The following is a 19178-nucleotide window of genomic DNA, read 5'->3' as shown; positions in this document are numbered from 1 at the left end:
TATATTTATTTACTTTCTCTTTAGGAATTAGTTTTTACATTCATCTTAAATTGAATATCTACCACAGTTTTTCACATAAGAATTGTATTCACAGATCAGATGCATATCTATTCATTATGTATGTACTGATGAAAGAGACTCAGGTTCCAGGTTTTCAGCACTTGGTCTGCATGTTCAAGTTAATAATTACCACAAAGAATACATAAAAGAATTCAGAATTGTCACTTGCGTAAATAGAAAATACTGAGACTACTGTGTTGTGAAACTTTTCATCATGATCTCCACAGGACAGAAAAATAAATGTAACAACAAAAAAAAGACAAACTTGCTATCCAATAAAATTTCAAATCATCCTCACAAATCCATGCTCACAGAATACACCAGTCATGTTATATCATGTTGTGGCAGAGGATTCTCACTTGATACACAACTGCAGCATAGGTGACATTTCTTCAAAGAGTGGGATTTCAGATGGCTTTAGGCATGAAAATTTCATTTAAAATCCGACAGGAAATTTAAGTGATATAAGTATAGAAATACAGAGTTTGATCATTTAACCATACCCGCTTCTGAGGAAYGCAAGCTTTTATTAGGAAGAAAATTAAGATCTAGAAGTCAGTATTAATGTAAAGGCATTGGAAAGAGTGTCTTCTTTCACAATAAAAAGGTTGTTAGCATTTTATGCATCTAGAGAAAGATGACAAGACTCCCTGCTGTTAAAGGTTTATCACTTTTTGCAGGTAAGTTTTGAGTAGTTTGTGCTTCACGGCATCATTTAATATTGTATAAATGGACTGCAGGAAGTCTCATAAACTACAGAGCAAAAAAAAAAAAAAAAAAAAGAAGAGATTTATAAAGAAAGAGGATATAAAACAAACAGAAGAAAAGGACATGAAGTGTGTACTTTTGAAAATCTTTCTGGCAGATCTCAGAGAAAATTTGTATTCCCTGTTTCTAGGGCTTGAAGAGAGAAGGGGTTCAAATGAAAGAAAAACACAAGGGCTAGAAATAACACAAGAACTCCTAGAGATGGTCTTCACTCTTCTGGCAACCATCTATAGAGCTGTCCACATAAAAGGGCACAGTTACGAGCTTTAAAGTAACTCTGAAGGACAGCCTCAAGAAGTGCCTTCAACAGCTGCCTCGTGCCCCATTTCAGTTTCGGTGAAGAGAGCAGCATGACAGCCCAGCTCTGCTGCATGTCACAGCTACACACGACCATATTGTCAGGGACAACAGTCAAGCATCATAAATCAGCAATGCCCGAGGACTGTATCCAACTTGGATCTCACTGGCAACTGTGACAACTACAAAACACTCTACAGAGATACCTAACATAAGTACATGGCAACAGCTCAGTCTAGAGACAGTAAAAGAATGGATTAAGTGTGAATGGGTAATTTTAATAAGTGAAACACTTGAAAACTTAAACTGATTTGCAAAATAGTCTAACTCATAACAACAAAACTCTCACAGTGACGAGCCCCTGCCTAATCAATGCAAAGTCCATCAGTTGTTTCCTTTATAAAATCATCTTTTCATTTCTGTTGTAAYTAATCTCAGTCAGTCTGTTCTCATCCATCTTAATTAGGTACTGGAAACAAAGGAAAAYAGTCCTTTCCTGTCCGGATAAGACTGAAACACACAACATAATCAACATACAGAACACACTTTACCAATGCTAATTCTTACCGCCACCCTTCAGACACTGCTTTGAAGCATTATTTCAGTGAAGAATTCCCTGGGGCTTTTGAGTGGTGGACAAACAAATGCAATGAAAAGCACTGCAAGCCACTTCTGTCAGGTGCAAGAGAAACATCAGCGTCCTGTTCCCTACTTGACRGCCTCTATTTCACAGTAATGGCATGAGATGCTTCTGCTAATTGGTGACTATCGCACAAAACCTTAATAAAATCAACACACATTATAATCTTTGTCAGAATTCAGATTTCCTTAAGAAGAAAACGAGGAACAAGCATACGTCATATTTCCTTGAGGAACTCAGAAACCACTCAGTCAAGAATAAATTTTACAAATATGTGTTTCTCATTTCCATTCAGATGCCTGATGACCCTTGCTGGTAGGGCTGCAGCAAGACGACTGCTTTCCCAGCTCCTTCCTTGACATCCCACCTAAGCCACAGGCTGACACCGCATGAGTTCACCTTTTTCGAGAGAGTTCAGCATTTTTATGTGATAAAATCGTAATTATACTTCTGAAAACAGCAAAGCAAGAAAAGAATCTGCAGACTTGCATATCTTTAAGCAATCTATTTCCACCTCAGCCACTGAAAATGCAATCATGAGCCCACTTCACTTTACTCACTGAGGCTGTTGCTGTTCTCATACAACACACACATTATCCAGACAACTTTCTTCAATCCTATCCGACACTGTCGTTAATTTTATCCTCAGATCACAAAGATCCCCCTTTGCCTCCCTTCTCAACAGACACAAGAAACAAGATAATAGAGCACAGTATAAACCCATTACTCATCTTTAGAGTATTGTCCTCTAGACACAAAAGCTGAATAGTAACATAAGCTTATACTTTTAAAAGGACAAATCACAGCAAAATAYTCAAAATACACCTCTTAATGTTTTTATTATTGTCCTCTTCCACACTTGTTAACATGCCATCTGGACAAATATTTAATTATCAGTCTAATTTACAGAACTCTTACTGAATTTGTATTTATTATTCTCTACTGCTGTGGTTTTAAAAAGTGCAATAAAAAATTTAGAAGGAAATAAACATAAGTTAGGGAGAGATCAAATAGAAAAATGTACTGAGAATTTAAGTACCCTGAAGCTCAATCAAATCCTGACATTTCAGATAGTAACGAAAAGATCAGATTCTGAAATCCTGGCAGCTGAGGGCCAAACCTTGTACGACTAAGTGCCAAAAAACCATGAAATGGTCCTATCTGGCCAACTACGTCACAGACCTAAAGAATAAGGGATTTAATTATGTCATTTAATTTAATTTTAATCATACCAAAAAAAAAAAAAAAAAAAGTTCAAGTGTTACATTTAACAGTAACTGGAAGAACTGGAAAGACTGTATAGCTTTATTAGTTAACTCATCTTTGATTTTTTTTTTTTTTTTTTGGATTAGGCTAAATCAATCTGTTATTATTTTAAAAATATACTTTAATAATATAAAAATATATTCCTGATTTACAAAGCCACTTGACTTCACCAATTTTACCTTCACAAAATAGGAAAGGAAAAAGCCAGCAACATCATCTGAGGTCTTTAAATAGCAAACTGAAGTTAAATGATTGATTTGCATGATTATGCTAACAAGAATGTTTTTCAATCACTAATTACAATCTTGTTGCTGAAATTCAGTTATAATATACATTAAAATTGTTGTATTTATCCATTTTGTTGGGTAATTAGCATTAAGAGCAGCAATATATTGGGAAACAGCAATTCTGAATGCCAAAAATTGCTACGCTAGCATTGTGGACAGTTCTTTGGAGATTTCAAGCACTACTCCAAATACAAATCTTGATGGGCCATTAGTTTTCATTAATGGCTGTTTGAGTATTTATGGAAGACAACTATGCACTGTACTTAGAACTGGGCAAAATGCCTAGATATATTTCATATATTAATGCTAATGTAATGAATGGTGTTATGGCAATTAGAAGACTGATGACTTGGAAAATTAAGGTGTATGTATTTGAAATATCTTGATCTAAGCCGCACCTTTCACTTCAAAATTAAATCCAGCAAAGTTAAAACTCCCACCATTTGAGTTACTAAAGGAATTCTAGTGTTATTTTTGAAGCTTTATCAAGAACAACATAAAAATCAAATAATCACTAAATCTGTTAACTGCAAGAAATAGGGTTAAATGGCATTATGAATATATTCTGGCAATACGAACCAAAAATCCCTTCAAAAAATAAAATACTGTAATTGTCTGTTTTGATTGCCTGATAATACAACTTGATAGCTGTGTTTATATTGCAGTCTATGTTCAAAACACATTGTTCTAATACCTGCACTCCCATTAAAACAATTACTACRTATGTTTGATTTTCATTTATTGCTGACTGAAAGAAAACTTCAATACAAATTTAAACAGAAATATCACTTACTTATAGAATCATACACTACATGGACTTACTGTGTTTGCAATATTGAGGAATGATTAGACAAAACCTACTAAACCTCCTATTTATCATTAAGGAATTTTCCCTATCTACCACTAGTTTTATTTTAAAACAAACAAACAAACAAACAAACCCTATCAACACACAAAAAACCAATTTCATTAGATTGTCTAAACTTGCCCGATATTCTAAGTGATCTGAATTTCCTGATTTTGAGCAAACTATATTTCTGGGAAGATCTGATACAACATGAAAACTTGTTTATTCCTTCACTCTTGTCCAATSAAATATCTCCAATCAAACTGCTGAAAGAAGTTCAATTTGCTCATTTTAGCTACAAACTTAAGGTAATTAATCAATACTCTACTATCACTTTATGATTCAAAATGCATCTAATTAAGGAAAGAACATGCTAATTTCAAGACATAYCTGATGTTACTGCACAACACTCTGTAAACCAAACCTTGCAATACAGTGTCTCTGTTCATTAATCCTGAAATGAATCAACTTGAAACACAAATACTCAGCCAGGCTGAGATGAGGAAAAGAACCATGTTCAATAAATAACTTAGAAGCCAAGTAATATAACTTGATAGAAAACGCCAAACACATCTCCAATTTGATCATGCTCAGATACTGGACACCAGGAAAAGTGCCAAAATCAGATAGTGACCACGATACGCTAAATTCAGTGAAACAGTAACAAAAGTGTAGAAAGGATTTTTTTCCATCTTAAAATCAGTGTAACTGTACCATATTGCAAAATCAGAAATTCTGTCACGTSGGACATCCCAGGTTTCCAAAGGTGTAGATACATTTGTTATACATTTGGAAATGGTATCAGTGGAAATGGTGACAATTTTGCAGGGACCAGAGTGTTGTCTATTAGATACATTTCTAAAACATGAGAAGAAACTCCAGAAGTTTTGAACAAAATCAAATGGACTGACAGTAGAGCAGCAAGAAAAAAGAAATCAGTATTAACTAGATGCAAGAAAATAAATAGTGTGCGATACTAAAARAATTTATACATTTTTTCTAAATAGTAAATAAACTTAAATGGGTGATTTTGCAGTCACTGATATTCCACACAAGGGCTTAGAAAAAAAAAATTATGCATTCTCACTGTTTTACTCCAAATGCAACATAATTTTCACTTCCTATATACCAAACTTAAAAAGGCATAGAAAAAGTAGAAACCAGAAGACGAGAAATTTTGGAGCTCAGAAAGTCAAAATGAATTCAATACTCAAGACGGATCATCAATATTGCAGTTTATGTGAATCTCAGTTAARGAGTTGATAAAGAGGACATCTCACATAACCGCATGAACAAATATTCCTAATGATATCTCATATTARAGACCTCTAATAATTTCCTGAAGTAAAGGTCATCTGTTCTTACCACTTCTATCCATAATCAAGTCAAGAAAAGACAGTTTTCCTGTATTAACATCTATGCATAAAAGTTTCTCCTGTCCAACTGATTTAGACGTAAAGAATTCAATACTGGAGAAGTATTTACCTAGTAAGCATTTTACTGTAGATCTCTAGTAGTACGAAGAACACTAGTTTAGAGTCAAACCAGAGCATCCTATCCTTGCTGCCACAAGGAGGAATGGCTGAAGATGCATATAAGAAACAAAGGTAATTTGAAGCAATATCCCCATAACATTTAGCAATTTTGCAATTTAAGGATTTCCTGAGGTTAGAGAAAAATTTATTGTCGTTACCTTTTTTGATGTCTTTTGAAAATTTGAATGTTTCTAAATATTTCTAAGTGGCAAAGGGTTAAAAATGCTATAAAATTTATCTTAATAACTTGCAATCTATCCACATATCTTAACCCACAGAAGTATTCACAAGGCTCAGAAAGCTCATGAGAAGTCAAGAAACTGGGGCTATTCTGAACGGAGAAGGTAGCAGAAGCAGCAAGTCCTGGATAATTCTCTGCAATAAAAGACCTCCTCCTAACACGCTTTACAAGCAGCTGCACTGAACATAAGCCGTCAGGCTGTCACCTTGTGTTATGCATACACAAACAAGACCATATTATTTAGAAACATATACCCACAACACAGATTGTAAATTACATGTTCAATGAACTCGCACACAAGCTGCTTGTGAACGTACTGTATGTGTTTGCACTCACACAGGATGTTTTCCATTTCCAAGCTTTTGATAATGCATAATTCATCAGCATCCTGTCACTTGCAAAGTAAGATGTTACCACTGGACTTACCCATAATGGTTAGAGCTGTAGCTTTTGTTAAGTCCTCTTTCATTGACTCTATTATTTCAAGATTACCACCATCCAAATTGCATCTGTTTATGGTTCCATTTCCTGAACTGATCCAGTAAAGTTTGTTCTCCACATAATCGATTGATAAACCTGCAATTAATACATTCAGCTTTAACTATGACTTTAACTTACAATATACATTTAGAATCTTTCAGATGCTTTGGTAATAAAAATGTGTTTAAGGAAAAAAAATGTATAGAGCTATTGTTATCTGTCTATCCACCAATTCAAAAACAAAATAAACTTGGCCTTTGACAGTGAATACTTTTTCAAAGATTTCTGCCTTTTTTATATTTCTGCCACCTACAGAAATCAATCAGTGTCTGCTTACTGATCTGACAGTGAGCGACTGTTTGGATGAACTGAGAACYTTAGAGAAGTCTTTAACTACAAGCAAATGCCAATTTTCATTCTAAAATTATGAATATATAAAGACTTAAAAATACATTTTTTTTTTTGTGTTTAAAAACAGTTAAGAACCAGCTCTCTCATGTGCGGACTTGTGCTTAGAATGTTGACGAATCTGAAAGTACTATAAAAACCCTACTAGTTTGAAACTATAAGTTTCAACTTAGAGCATTAATTTTAATTTCACTTCATAGTGAAGTGACTTCATGACCAACTCTTCATCATCAGAAGCCAGAAAAGCATAGAAATGAAAATACTTGCAGAATATCCTACTTCGTAAACAAAGCATGCATTATTCTGGAAATAACAGTAAGTAACAAGGAGATAAATATTTCAGAGTTCTATAATCCATTTAAAATGTTCAGGTAATTTTAGTAGATTTTCCACTGTGAAATTTGCTAGGCATGGTGACAAGATATGTCATAATAATTTGCCACGGTACTAGACTTTTCCCAGAATCCATATTAGGTATCCAGCAACTTCCCCCAAAACACTGTATTTCACTCCATAGGTCAACACCTAAAAATWCAACATTACCCTCCTTGCATCCTCTAAAACACTTCTCCATGGAAAGCCAGATCCATTTTCAACATCCCGATGTGAAAAGGCAGTGCTGCGTGCTACAGTACTCACAGCTGCCATCACGCCACCACTTCTCACACACATTTGACAGAATAGACCAAGAGGCTTCCACTTTCTAAACTTTCCAACAACAGCTTTCCAGTTCATTTCCAGTAACTCATCGTTTTAACCCTGCCTGCAATTGGTTCGCCCGAAGGTGGGAGAGGTTAAAAAAACAAAAGCAAAATCCTCAAAACAGACAGAAAGACTCAGGAGAGGAGAAAGATGAGAAAGATGCTGGGTAGCTGCTTCAGGAGACAGTGATGATCTTGCAACATCTCTCTGCATTTAACCRTTTTCATGCTTCCAAAATAACCACTAACCAGAGTGGAAGGGCTGAACAAGCAGAARTCACAGAACGTACAGTAACCTTGGGAGCTTTTCCTGGAAATCTGCACGAACCTCCCTACAGTTACAAACTCCATCTGCAATAAAAGGTTTCCTTGCTCTGAGACGGAGAGCATTTGCTGTTCTCCGTCTCTTTATTGCTGCCAGTCAGTTGCTCTCCACTTTCCTACAGACAGATCTATTCCTGGCCTTGCCACCCGTGTTCCGTACACAGCAATTACAACRTTGTCAGCTTTCCTGCTTGCAGCACCTCTACACGCAGGTGTGCCAATTACACTCCCACAACTGACAAAACTAACACTCCTATTTCCTTACTTCCACCTCTACCACATCTTTCCTCCCAGAATATTTTTTCTGCTGTGTTATACCAGCAATTATTGATCTTTGTGAAACCGTATTATTTTTCATTCTAGACAAAGAGCATTTATTCAAATAGATTTTCTTTTTTTTTCAGGAATTATTCTGTATTTACTAATGAAAACAAGTGATTTGCTGGTTGTGAGCTCAACAGACATTCAGACATTCTCCTGTACRGATATTCTACTCTCTTAACATCTTAATGATATCTTGGGTGGGCTTCATGTGTGAGTGACAATGACCATAAGTACTGTGCAAATAACCACGACAACCGGCAAAATTAGGTAGTTCCGATGTCGGTAGACAGACTGACATAGACTTGGAAATTGTACTAATCACAGAAGAATACGAAATTAGCCTTAATTGGCAAATTAAAATCCAATTACATATAAGCTATTTCAAGCACTTATTAAAGCTAAGTAATAAATATTAACCAAGAATTTTTAGTTTAACAATGGATTGTTTAGAATGTTAATTTCTACTTAAGAGATCKTTTTTTTTTCCTCCCCGTAAAAGCTATTAATATGTTCCAAGTTAGTATTTGACAGCAATACACACTCATAAAATGAATGTTTGGTTGTTTTAATAAGATGATGATACAATTCTGCTTCAAGTATTACACATACAGATTAAAAGTCACACAACCAATGAATCTTTGTTTTCAAAATAAAAACAAATACAGTGAATCTGTCACTTAGATTAATTATAGCAAGATTAACAATTGGGAAGTTTTACTCACATTTCCCAAAAGAGATTCAGATAGATATTAAATACTTTTTTAACTTATGTTTCAGTGGAGAAACAAATGCAGTGATTTACTACGTTTAAGCACTGTTCTTACATCTGAACTATAATCAGCTACAAAGAGTTAAGAAACCTTTTTTTATTCCACTAACTTCTCCACTAAAACATAAGTTTTTTAATAAAAAACTTAAAAAGGTAGTTTGCCAAAAAATTAAGTTTTAGATAAAATTTCAAGGGCTAGTCTCAAGATCTTTTGTTCATATCTGGAATATTTTGTTTGAAGACTGCTACTTATTGGAAAGAAAAATCAGATTATTAGAGGATTTTCAAATACAGTCAGACAAGGGGGAAAAAAGAGAACAGCTGAGAAAGAAAATAATGCTGCACTAGAATCATGACAAAATGGAAACAGCAAGAATGACAGTATTCATATAGAAGAAAACAAAACCAAACAATCACTGCCGTATCCTAGTATGGTAAAACACAAAATTATATGAGGTGTTTTTAATGTGTCTATATTAATATCCTTGTTCTACAGAATGTGAGAAGCATCATGGCATGCATAAGTAATATTACTTACCAACTGGATCTTTTTGATTCTGAAAGAGTATTTTGTTGTTGCTGCCATCCATGTTTGCCATATTAATTGTGTTTCCATCTGTCCAATAAAGCTTACTGAGAAGGAAAAAGAACATATTGCAAACATTGCCTTGTGTATGCAGTACTTTCAATACATCAGCAGTGAAAATGCATACATATTTACAAAATACATAATACACAACTAATGGTTAAATGATTTAACTAACAGTAAGTAGAAGTAATACTCAGTTAAGAATTTCTGTATAAAATCTTTCAGATGCACACATTTAGTAAAATTTTTCAAGAAAACAGAATGAACAAACTAAATATCTGAATGAAAAAGAAATCGCCTGATGAACTTTATGGTAACATTAAAGCTACAAATATATTACCCTCTTACTGGGTGAACTGCAAGACACTGGGGTTTATCAATTCCATGAATGATGGAAGTTTTCAAGGAACCATCCAAATGAGCCACGTTAATTTGTGTTTCATCAAATTCAGAGCTAATCCAGTATAAATTACGTGATATCCAATCCACTGCAAGACCTCTGATACTCTGAATATCTGCAAAAAGTGAAAGCAGTTGTTCTTTTGATTTACTTCATAAATTTTCAGACTTTCAAGAAGAAAAAAAAAACCTTCTGCTATTTCTTAACAAACTCCTACAATACTGTAACAAGGTGCAATTAGCAATGATGGTTTTTATTTTGGAGYCAAATCCTGCAACAAATATTAACATGGAAATTCCACTGAAGACTCAAGAAAACACCTACAAATACTTGCAGAAAAATCAGCATAAAACCTACTGTCCAAACAACAACAACAACAACAAAAAGTCAGCCTCTATATTTTTTCAGAATATTTTTCTACTAAGGAAATAATTTATTTCTCATTTACATGATGGCACAGAACAAGTTACATCCTATTAGGAAATTCAAAGATCATATTTAAATAAACATAAAACTTGACATAAGGTGAAGCTTYATGTTTCTTTGAGAGTGAGAGACATAGAACATATGGAGATTTGTAAAGAGACATAGAACATATATAGATTTGTAAACCAAATCTATACTGAAGTTAGAAATCCTACTTACGTCTGTGGCACCATGAAGGCTCAGTACAGAAAATCTGGATTAAAGTCATTGGTCAATACATGGAGAGGGAGAGGAGGAAGGAGAGAAAAGAAAAGGAACAAGGGTTTGGAGGTGGTCCAAGAAGAGATAGTTCTAYAGCAGGTAAAGAGATAAATAAAGCTTCTTCAGCACTGTATAGCTGCTTATTCTGGAACTAATACTGAATGCTGTTTTGAAGATTCAAATTTACTCCCTCCTTGGAATTTGAAAARAGAACATGTTATATTCAGAACAAACAACCTAGACCTGAAACATATCTGAAGCCCTGAAAAATTCACTATAGGCACAAGATCACAATGAAATCTACTTGTTCTCATTGGTGAGTTCATCCACAAACTAGGATGGTATTCAGAAAGAGCAGAGGCAGCAAAACCATGCATAAGGTATGARTGTTTTGGTAGTTTCAAAGCTTTTTGGCAAGTGATACCCCTCCCCCTAGTACTATACTGGATAAAGAATGTAAAGGRAAAAAGTTCATGTTCAAGCACTCATGTCATGGATCATGACGTGACAGTACAGGACGTATTCTACTAGGCATTCAACATCCGCGGCATTTCCAAAGGATCAAGGGATGCTATGAAAGATAAATAACAAAATAAATCACACCATTTGAATATTTATGTTCACCAGAGATGCCTGTTTTGCTCACACTCCATGCCTGGGTGTAATGCACTGCTGATGGTCTGAATACCAGCACGCTCTGCCTTGGCTTAGCAGAGGTCCRTATTAGTCAGCATCTCTGTATACTGTAAAACTGCTCACAGTTCACATCTTGTACAGCAGCTCTTCCACTTTGGTTACTTTCRCTGAATTATTCTTGTTGATGAATTAATAGGAAAGCTGCATATACTGAAGGTTAAATGGTGACTGAATTTGGGGAAGTTTGACTGCTTTAGGGAATGGAACAACGGACACCAAACGTACAGCCATGACCCATTTTAAACTGAACCTCTGCTTTTTTTTTTTTTTTTTTTTTTTTTTTTTTTTATTGGAGGAACTAGAAACAAGGATTTCAAAATTTCATACTCTTAAAAAGATTAAAACATTAAAACATGGCTTTCACATGGTTCTGACACTGGCTTAATACCTCATCCACTGAGAATCCCAATAGCACACACTTCTAAAGCTTCTTATGTTCTTACAAGGAGTAAGAAAACATAAGTGTAAGCAAATATGATCTTTTACACATAACATGTAAATGTTTTCACGTGTCAGAAGACTATAACTTTGTAAATTTTATATATATGAAAATTACATCTGACATACAAAACTTACAACACAAATAAAAAGCCGGTTGGAATAGCGAAACAACATATGATAAATACGGATAAATAAACAATTGGAAAAAATATAGAAAAAGGCAACAAACAATATCACTTAGCCCTAGAGATACTGGCAGAGGGTGGAAGCAATTACAGGCTTTAGATTGATTTGGCCTCTGAATGGAAAGTACTTACCTCAGTGTATACTCAGAAAGTATTTACTTCAAAGAATTATTTTAAATGCAATATTACACTATTTACCTCTCGATATGATGGTTTCTAGGCCAGTCCCATTAATGAAGGCACGCTTGATGGTCTGTGTTTTCACATCGGTCCAGTACAAACGTTCCTCAGCAGCATCAAAATCTATGACCGTGACATCATCAATGTCAGGAACGGTGAAGGCCGTGATGAAGTTGAAATATGGGTTCTCTATGTCCACGCCTCTTATTTCTGAATGTCTTGCATAAAGAAGAAATTTTTTCTTTTCTGTAGAGAAACAGGAAAACACCACTGCTCATCTTCCTTACCTCAGTGGCTAAAAGAAGTCTACTGAGAACATTTTCAAAATGCTTAAGTAAAAGTATATGAATGACATAGGATTTCCAGAAGGCTTACAGCCTAGTAACAGAGTATGTTATAGATTATAATATCATAGAAAAAAATATATTAATCTCGGATACTGGAAAAGATGCCACTGCCCCTGTCAGTATCAACAATTTATTGCAAAACTCTAAGAAAAAAAATCAAGTTTGTTTTTAAAAACAATCCTCTTATCCCCATCAAAAATACCGCTTCACTTGCACATCATAAAAATAAAATCAACATACGATATCTCAGGGAAAAAGAGTAGAAAAGRAGAATGTTTTGAAAACAAAAGAACGAAAGTTGGCAGGAATCCCTCAGTGTTAAATGTTAAGCATTGTGTGTTAAGTGTTAAATGTTAAAGTCAAAGGGGAGCAGATAAATAAGGGGAAGGAAAACTCACTGAACGWTAAAACAAATTTAGATACTCTCTAATGAGAAGTGTGATTCATAAATCAGTAAAGGCAGGACAGAACCCTACTTTTTACCTCAGACCTCTAAAAATATTTTAGCAAAGGTCAACATATATAAAAAGAGGTACCTTCTTTATTTCTAATACCCTTCAGCATGAGAAAATATTTTTTCTTCAGATTTTCTAGACAATATTAATGGACACTGAGAAGAATATTGTATTACAAGGTTTTACAAATAATGGACACAATTATTTGACATTTCTAGGGCTTTTACAGCTTAAAAGTGTTATAATTTTTTATAAAACTCTCCTGAAAGGCAGCATGTTTAATATTTATTCTTCATTTTAGCTCTTAATCCCGGAAAATGAAACTAAGGGAACTTCAGAAGAACAGGTAGAGATTAAAGTCATTAAGTACCTTTTTGTTATTCAGGTTACTTGACTCATCATTTTCTGATAATGCTCTTTACACTATTAATCTTCCTGTTTTGCAAAGATAAGTTCCACTAGCATGTCATACACATGGCAATAGAAAAAAAATGACAAAGGTAACAGTATCAGAGCTCCTCATACCTCACGTATTATTAAGTCTCCAAAAGTGAGGTCCCTTTAAAGTTTATCACTACAATGCACTGCAGAGACCATTTTTAAGATTGTGCATTCTAATTTCTCCTTTCTAAAACAAATGCAATTTTCAGGTTATGGGAGAAAAAAACTTACCATAACAAGTTTTCCTGTCCACGGACAGTTTCATCAGATGAGGACACGCACATGCAGCACTTCTGTTGTGACTGATGAGACACATGTGTGAACACGGACCTCTGCCCTCGTTAGCAGCACAAGGATTAGAAGCTGGAATCACACAATGAAATAYACAAAATATAAAAACATCTTCTGAAGCAAGTTTTCATTCCTCTGTTAATGCCTAGAAGATGGCACTGCAGGAGGGGACTTTTTTTTTTCCTGTAACTTTTTGTTCCTTCAGGATGTTCCGCAGCTAGAACCAATAGGCTTGGCTTCCATACAAGCTAGATGCAGAAACTATATCAAATAAACAAATCAGTAGACATATGAACAACTGCGACATAATGTGAAAAAAGTCAGACTTTTTTATATCTCATGCTTCACCAATAACAGCTTAGAATACACACGCAGGAGCTACTGAGATGATGTATCGACTTTAAATTCAAAAAGATTTTCAAMAAATTCCCTAGATTTTTCTTTTGTAAAGAAACCAAGTCAGGATAGAGAAAAGGAAAGTGCCATCACAGATTAATAACTTAATAATGGACAATAACAAAAGAGTAAGAACAAGCATTTGGTTTTCAAAATAAAGGGATTCTCTACAACAGAGTATGCTCTATTCATTGTATTCAAATATGTAAAAAAAAAATGACAAAAGACTAAATGAACTCCAGCTAAGAAAGGCTATACAAGAGCTACATGACAAATGACTGAGAAAAGAGCACATAAACTAGACTAAATGTACAATAACATAATACTGAAACTATGCCAGTTACATCCACAATGACAAGCACTTCAACTAGCATCTGTAACACGACGAGATCTACAATTTAACTACGTGTCGTATAATAATGTTAACATCCTATTTGATTTTTTAATGTTGTTGATTATACAGCTGAGTTTTTATTCATATATTATACCTGTAAGTGAAACAAACAAAAAAATGTACTTAGAAAATGACAGCCCACCAGCTCTCACATTACAAGGGATAGGTACACATCCTACACAGAAATATCAGTAGCAGGGTGAAAGCAAATGAGGCGAGTTGCTCTTTCATGCAGAGCAAAGTTACACTGCAGAATTGTCTGTCCAAAAAACTTCAGATTCAGAGCTTATGTAAGTTCAGTTTGTTTATGTAAGAAAAATCTGTCTATATAAAAGTGTGGGCACAGATTAGTGGAAGCTTACAAGGTGTCCTGGAGGAGYGGGACTGCGTTCTTCTTCAGCTCCACACTTTCCTGCAGACGCTGATCCTTCACCAGTGTGAAGGACAGGCTGCTGAGTTAGGCTGCTATGCTATGATGTCCCATGAACACGTTTCAGCGCCCTCCTTTGTATATTCAACAGCAAAAGTCATAAGAATGGAACTGACACAAAGAATGAAGGAATCCAGTATGAASTACTTGAAAGATTCAAAAACTATATGCACTTATATATTTTGTATAAACAATGTACACAAATAGTTTATGACTAAAACTCAAAACAGTAACGTTTAAAAAAAAAAAATCCCTGCCAAAATATGATGATCAAAAGTTTCCTCAAGTGCATCTTAAGCTACCTTTCTGTAAAATGTTATTTAGTTTAACAGCTGGTAATTCAGGCCCCCACAGAATAACACAGCAAAACAGTACTATGAAGTTAAACATTTTAATGCTTTAATTACAAAACAGTGCCCACTGGTGCCAATATACTTAATGTTCCTGTTACTGTACTGCTTGTCCTATTTTTTAATCTATAAAAATTGAGTTTGCAAAAAGAAGAAGAAGTCCATGATTTTTAAACACAAACTAATTATTTCCTTAAGAAATAATCAGGAAGTAGAGAATGGTTAAGGAATTCACAGCTAAATTGYGATCCTTGTGAGATCTAGAGCACTGTATTTACTCCTCTTCATCTCTATCCTCAGTAATTCACCTTACGTTACAGCTGCAACTTCTCATGTCTAGAATGGAAGACATTGCTCTTTACAGCCAATGGATTTTTAAAATTCAGGTGTAGCTGAGAACATGTTCTTCCTAAAGCTCCACATTTCCTGTGCCAAAGCTCCACATTTCCTATGCCAATAGCGTTCCCAACCCACAGTCGTGATTCTGTGAAGATGAGTAGGTCTCCAACTCATCTTCATCTTGCAGCAGAACATGCTTCCTGCTGCAGTTCCCCCTGTTTAACTAACACGTGAACCTATTTTGTAAATATATCACTCATACAAATATCTCAGGAAAATTTTCTGTGTTTAATTGGCATTTATGAATTAAAACAAATATGAGGCTTTCAACTACAGGAATTTATATGGTTCTACTTTATTTCAAAGTCAGTTACACAAAATGTTAAAAGAGCTAATAATCTTTCACCTACATGGGTGATATGGATGCACATCTGTGGATCTGATACTCCATCAYGTTTGTTCTTCAGTGTTATATCTTTGCAATGCCAATACAACGGAAACCCCTTTGGGGAATTCTAATGTTTCACTCATTCCTTATTTGTTAAAAATTCAAAGGGAAAATGAAGAAATATTCTCACAGTATCATCATTTTTTCTCTAGTATCAATTGAGCTTACAGTATCACTCTAAGAAGGAACTGCTTTCACTGAAAGGGAATAAAGTAAATTCTGAAGAGCAATCATAACTTGGAATCTGRCAGCTTATGTATCTTAAAAATAAAGTTGCATGCAGACAGTTGATAACCGAACTTCTTGATTCTGACACCAGCTGAAAACTTTTTGTATAATTTGCCTTCAGGGAAGTATCTGTCTGGCTGTGCAGTACTTGCTAACACATCTTCTTGGTCGGCAGTCTCTCCATAAAAACATGGCATCTCCCCAAAATTGTTTGGTTCCACTCCAAACTGGAACAAATGATAACTATTTTTTCTAACAATAAGAAATAGCTAATAAGAAACTCTCCCACAACTGTAAGAACACCAAATATAGATGCTGCATTCTTCAAAGCTCCTGCCTACTAGTCCATAGGGAAAATTTACTGGTACTCATTTACATCAGAACTACATCTATATTCTGCTATGTGTAACTAGTGCAGAAATATGTCTTAGGACAGTTACAAAGCCATCCAAAATTGTTGGATTGTTTTTAAATAAATACTGCCCAGGAGCCACTAACAAAGACATCTGAATAGCTTGCTGCACATTACAAACCCTGGTCAAAGGAAMATCGGAAGGTCATTTCTTAATATTAAAGAACAAGCATAATATATCAGAGAACCTTAACTACATGATATGACTTTCAAATGAATTTCTACCACCATCAACATGGCCATGGGATGTTCTAAGACTGCTCTCCCTTGGGTGCTTTTTTCCCCCCAACTTTCCTATATTTGCAATCAAATTATACTGTATATTGTATATTTTGCAATAGACAGACATATTAAATTGCCCTTCCATCATTATTGTTTTTCAGGGTAAGTCTGAAAAACTTCTCCAGACAGGCTTAGTTATAGGCCTAGCTATGGTCTATAACCACAAAATTTTGTTTATTCACAGATGTCGAGGTATTCCACTAATGATAWATGTTGGCATTTATTAAGATATATGGAGAATTTATGGAATTTTACAGAAATAGAATATACAGTCATAATGTGGCAAAATACTAAATGTGTTACTAATGGGCTACTCTGATTTCCTTCTTAGTCCTGAACTAAGCAGTATGAACTTAGTCCTGAACTAAGCACAGCAGTATGAACACTGAAGTCAGTAATTTGAATTTCTTGACTAAATGTTCACCCATCTGAATGACAGGTTTACAATCCAGTGATAAAATCATTTGAAGTTTCACTTGAAAACATTACTCCTTTTGTCTAGAAGGTAAGAGAAAGTCATTGTAAACCGGTCTCGAGGAGATAAGTTTTAGCAGGTTTTTTGCATATTTCATTGAGAATTAAATAGACTATTTCATTAAATCAGATAGCTAAAATTCAATACTTGTTTGTGTGCTTCGAGATTTTCAGCTCTTAGAATCTAATTTCAAAGTCTATGAATATACTAGCTTGCTCTAATTGTGTATCAGTTCTCTGGTGTTGATTTAAGTATTGCTAAAGAACTGAAATAGAAATATATACACACCAATAGGTAAGTTTTATAAAGATGATTTTTGAAGTTAAAAATACAAAATCATATATTAAGGAAGAATTAAAGAATATCCTATTACTTTTGAACTGACACAGGTGTTGTAAACTACCTTTTGGTTTGGATGGGAACAAGGTTTTAATATTTCTTTAAGTTTCCAATTCGGAACTCAGGCCTCCAGCTGGTTGAGTCCCCTTTCCTATGAAAAAAACTACTCTTTTAATTTGAAATTGTAAGCTGCAAATGTTATTGCAAAATGAGAGCTGTTAACTGAATGGGATAAGATTTTGTAAAGCTCTAAATGACAGATAAAACCTGCCCTAAGCTATTTAGGTAGAACAGCAGTCTGTATTGGTAGATTCTAAAGTACACAGTCCTCACAGAAAAACAAAACAAAATAAAGACTGCACAAGAAACGAAAACAGAAAATAAATCAGCATATTAAAGACAATTATAMAAGTGAATATTTATTTTAATAAAAATCATACACATGGCTTTTTTTTTCCCCACAGAAAAAAATCCTGACCTTACTCTAAGGAAAAGCATGAGAAAGCTAGCATCTTTTGGCAGACTATTTATTTCAAATAAATAAAATTAAGGTGGAAGTGTTTTAAATACATGTGGTGCTSCATTAGATTCATTACAGAACAACAGTATGAGCCCAACCGGACAATATTCACAGATGCTGACCCCATGAAACTTCTAGTTCAAAAAGATCTGTATTATCATCCAAGAAACAGTAGTGTTGAATACAGCACTAAACACTGTTAACGACAAAGCTGTACACAAATAGTTGTATATAAAAAGAATACTTTTTCCTCTCAGAGAGAGGATAAATTGTTCTWTAAGCAGATAATTACCTTGCGGTTGACGACTTGGATGATATATCTGAAGATCAAATGGCTGAGCACTTGTTTTTTGTATTACACTGACATTTTGGCCAGTCCATTTATTAGCTTTGGCTAATGTGTTGGTCCGCCAGTCAGTCCAATATACTTCACTCCCATATAAAGAAACAGCAAACGGGTGAGAAAGGTATTCATGACCTCGTATGATCTCTATCATGCCTGTTCCATCATATAATGCGGAATAAATAGCATCCGATCTACAAGATAAACCCAAATTTACCATTACATACAAATTAGAAAAGGAATTTACACAAAAATTGTGACCTCAAGTGAGGCTGCTCAGGGCCAATAATGCCTACCGGTGCCCTCAGGGCCCTGACCCTAATATGATCGTTAATTGGTTCAATTCAATGATTCATCTTCTCTCGAGAATTTAAGCAAGATTTTTCATATAGTTTCTTCTGCATTTAAACAAAATACATTATTCAGCTCACCAGTATTCAGTACTACAGCATATTCAGTATGCATCAAATGTACACTCTGTATGTAAACAACTGTATGCCAAAGACTGAAAAAGGCATAGAACTGAACCATGAAGACATATATAACAATAATACAAATAWAAA

At 34.6% G+C, this 19178-nt stretch overlaps 1 protein-coding gene across 1 annotated transcript in view; it reads right to left on the bottom strand.

The window, feature by feature from the left end:
• Positions 1-19178, bottom strand: part of LRP1B (LDL receptor related protein 1B) — a 264021-nt gene that overhangs the window by 148864 nt on the left and 95979 nt on the right. The window contains exons 25-30 of the mRNA XM_026040854.1: positions 18565-18809; positions 13600-13731; positions 12144-12371; positions 9877-10051; positions 9486-9580; positions 6368-6517 (exon numbers count right to left, since the gene is read on the bottom strand). Coding sequence (XP_025896639.1) covers positions 6368-6517; positions 9486-9580; positions 9877-10051; positions 12144-12371; positions 13600-13731; positions 18565-18809 — 1025 coding nt within the window. The remainder of the gene's footprint in view (positions 1-6367; positions 6518-9485; positions 9581-9876; positions 10052-12143; positions 12372-13599; positions 13732-18564; positions 18810-19178) is intronic.

This window comes from Nothoprocta perdicaria, unplaced genomic scaffold (genome assembly GCF_003342845.1).
Source record: "Nothoprocta perdicaria isolate Ctin4 unplaced genomic scaffold, notPer1 scaffold_27, whole genome shotgun sequence".
Classification (NCBI taxonomy): Eukaryota; Metazoa; Chordata; class Aves; order Tinamiformes; family Tinamidae; genus Nothoprocta; species Nothoprocta perdicaria.
This window is presented reverse-complemented; position numbering and strand designations above follow the sequence as displayed.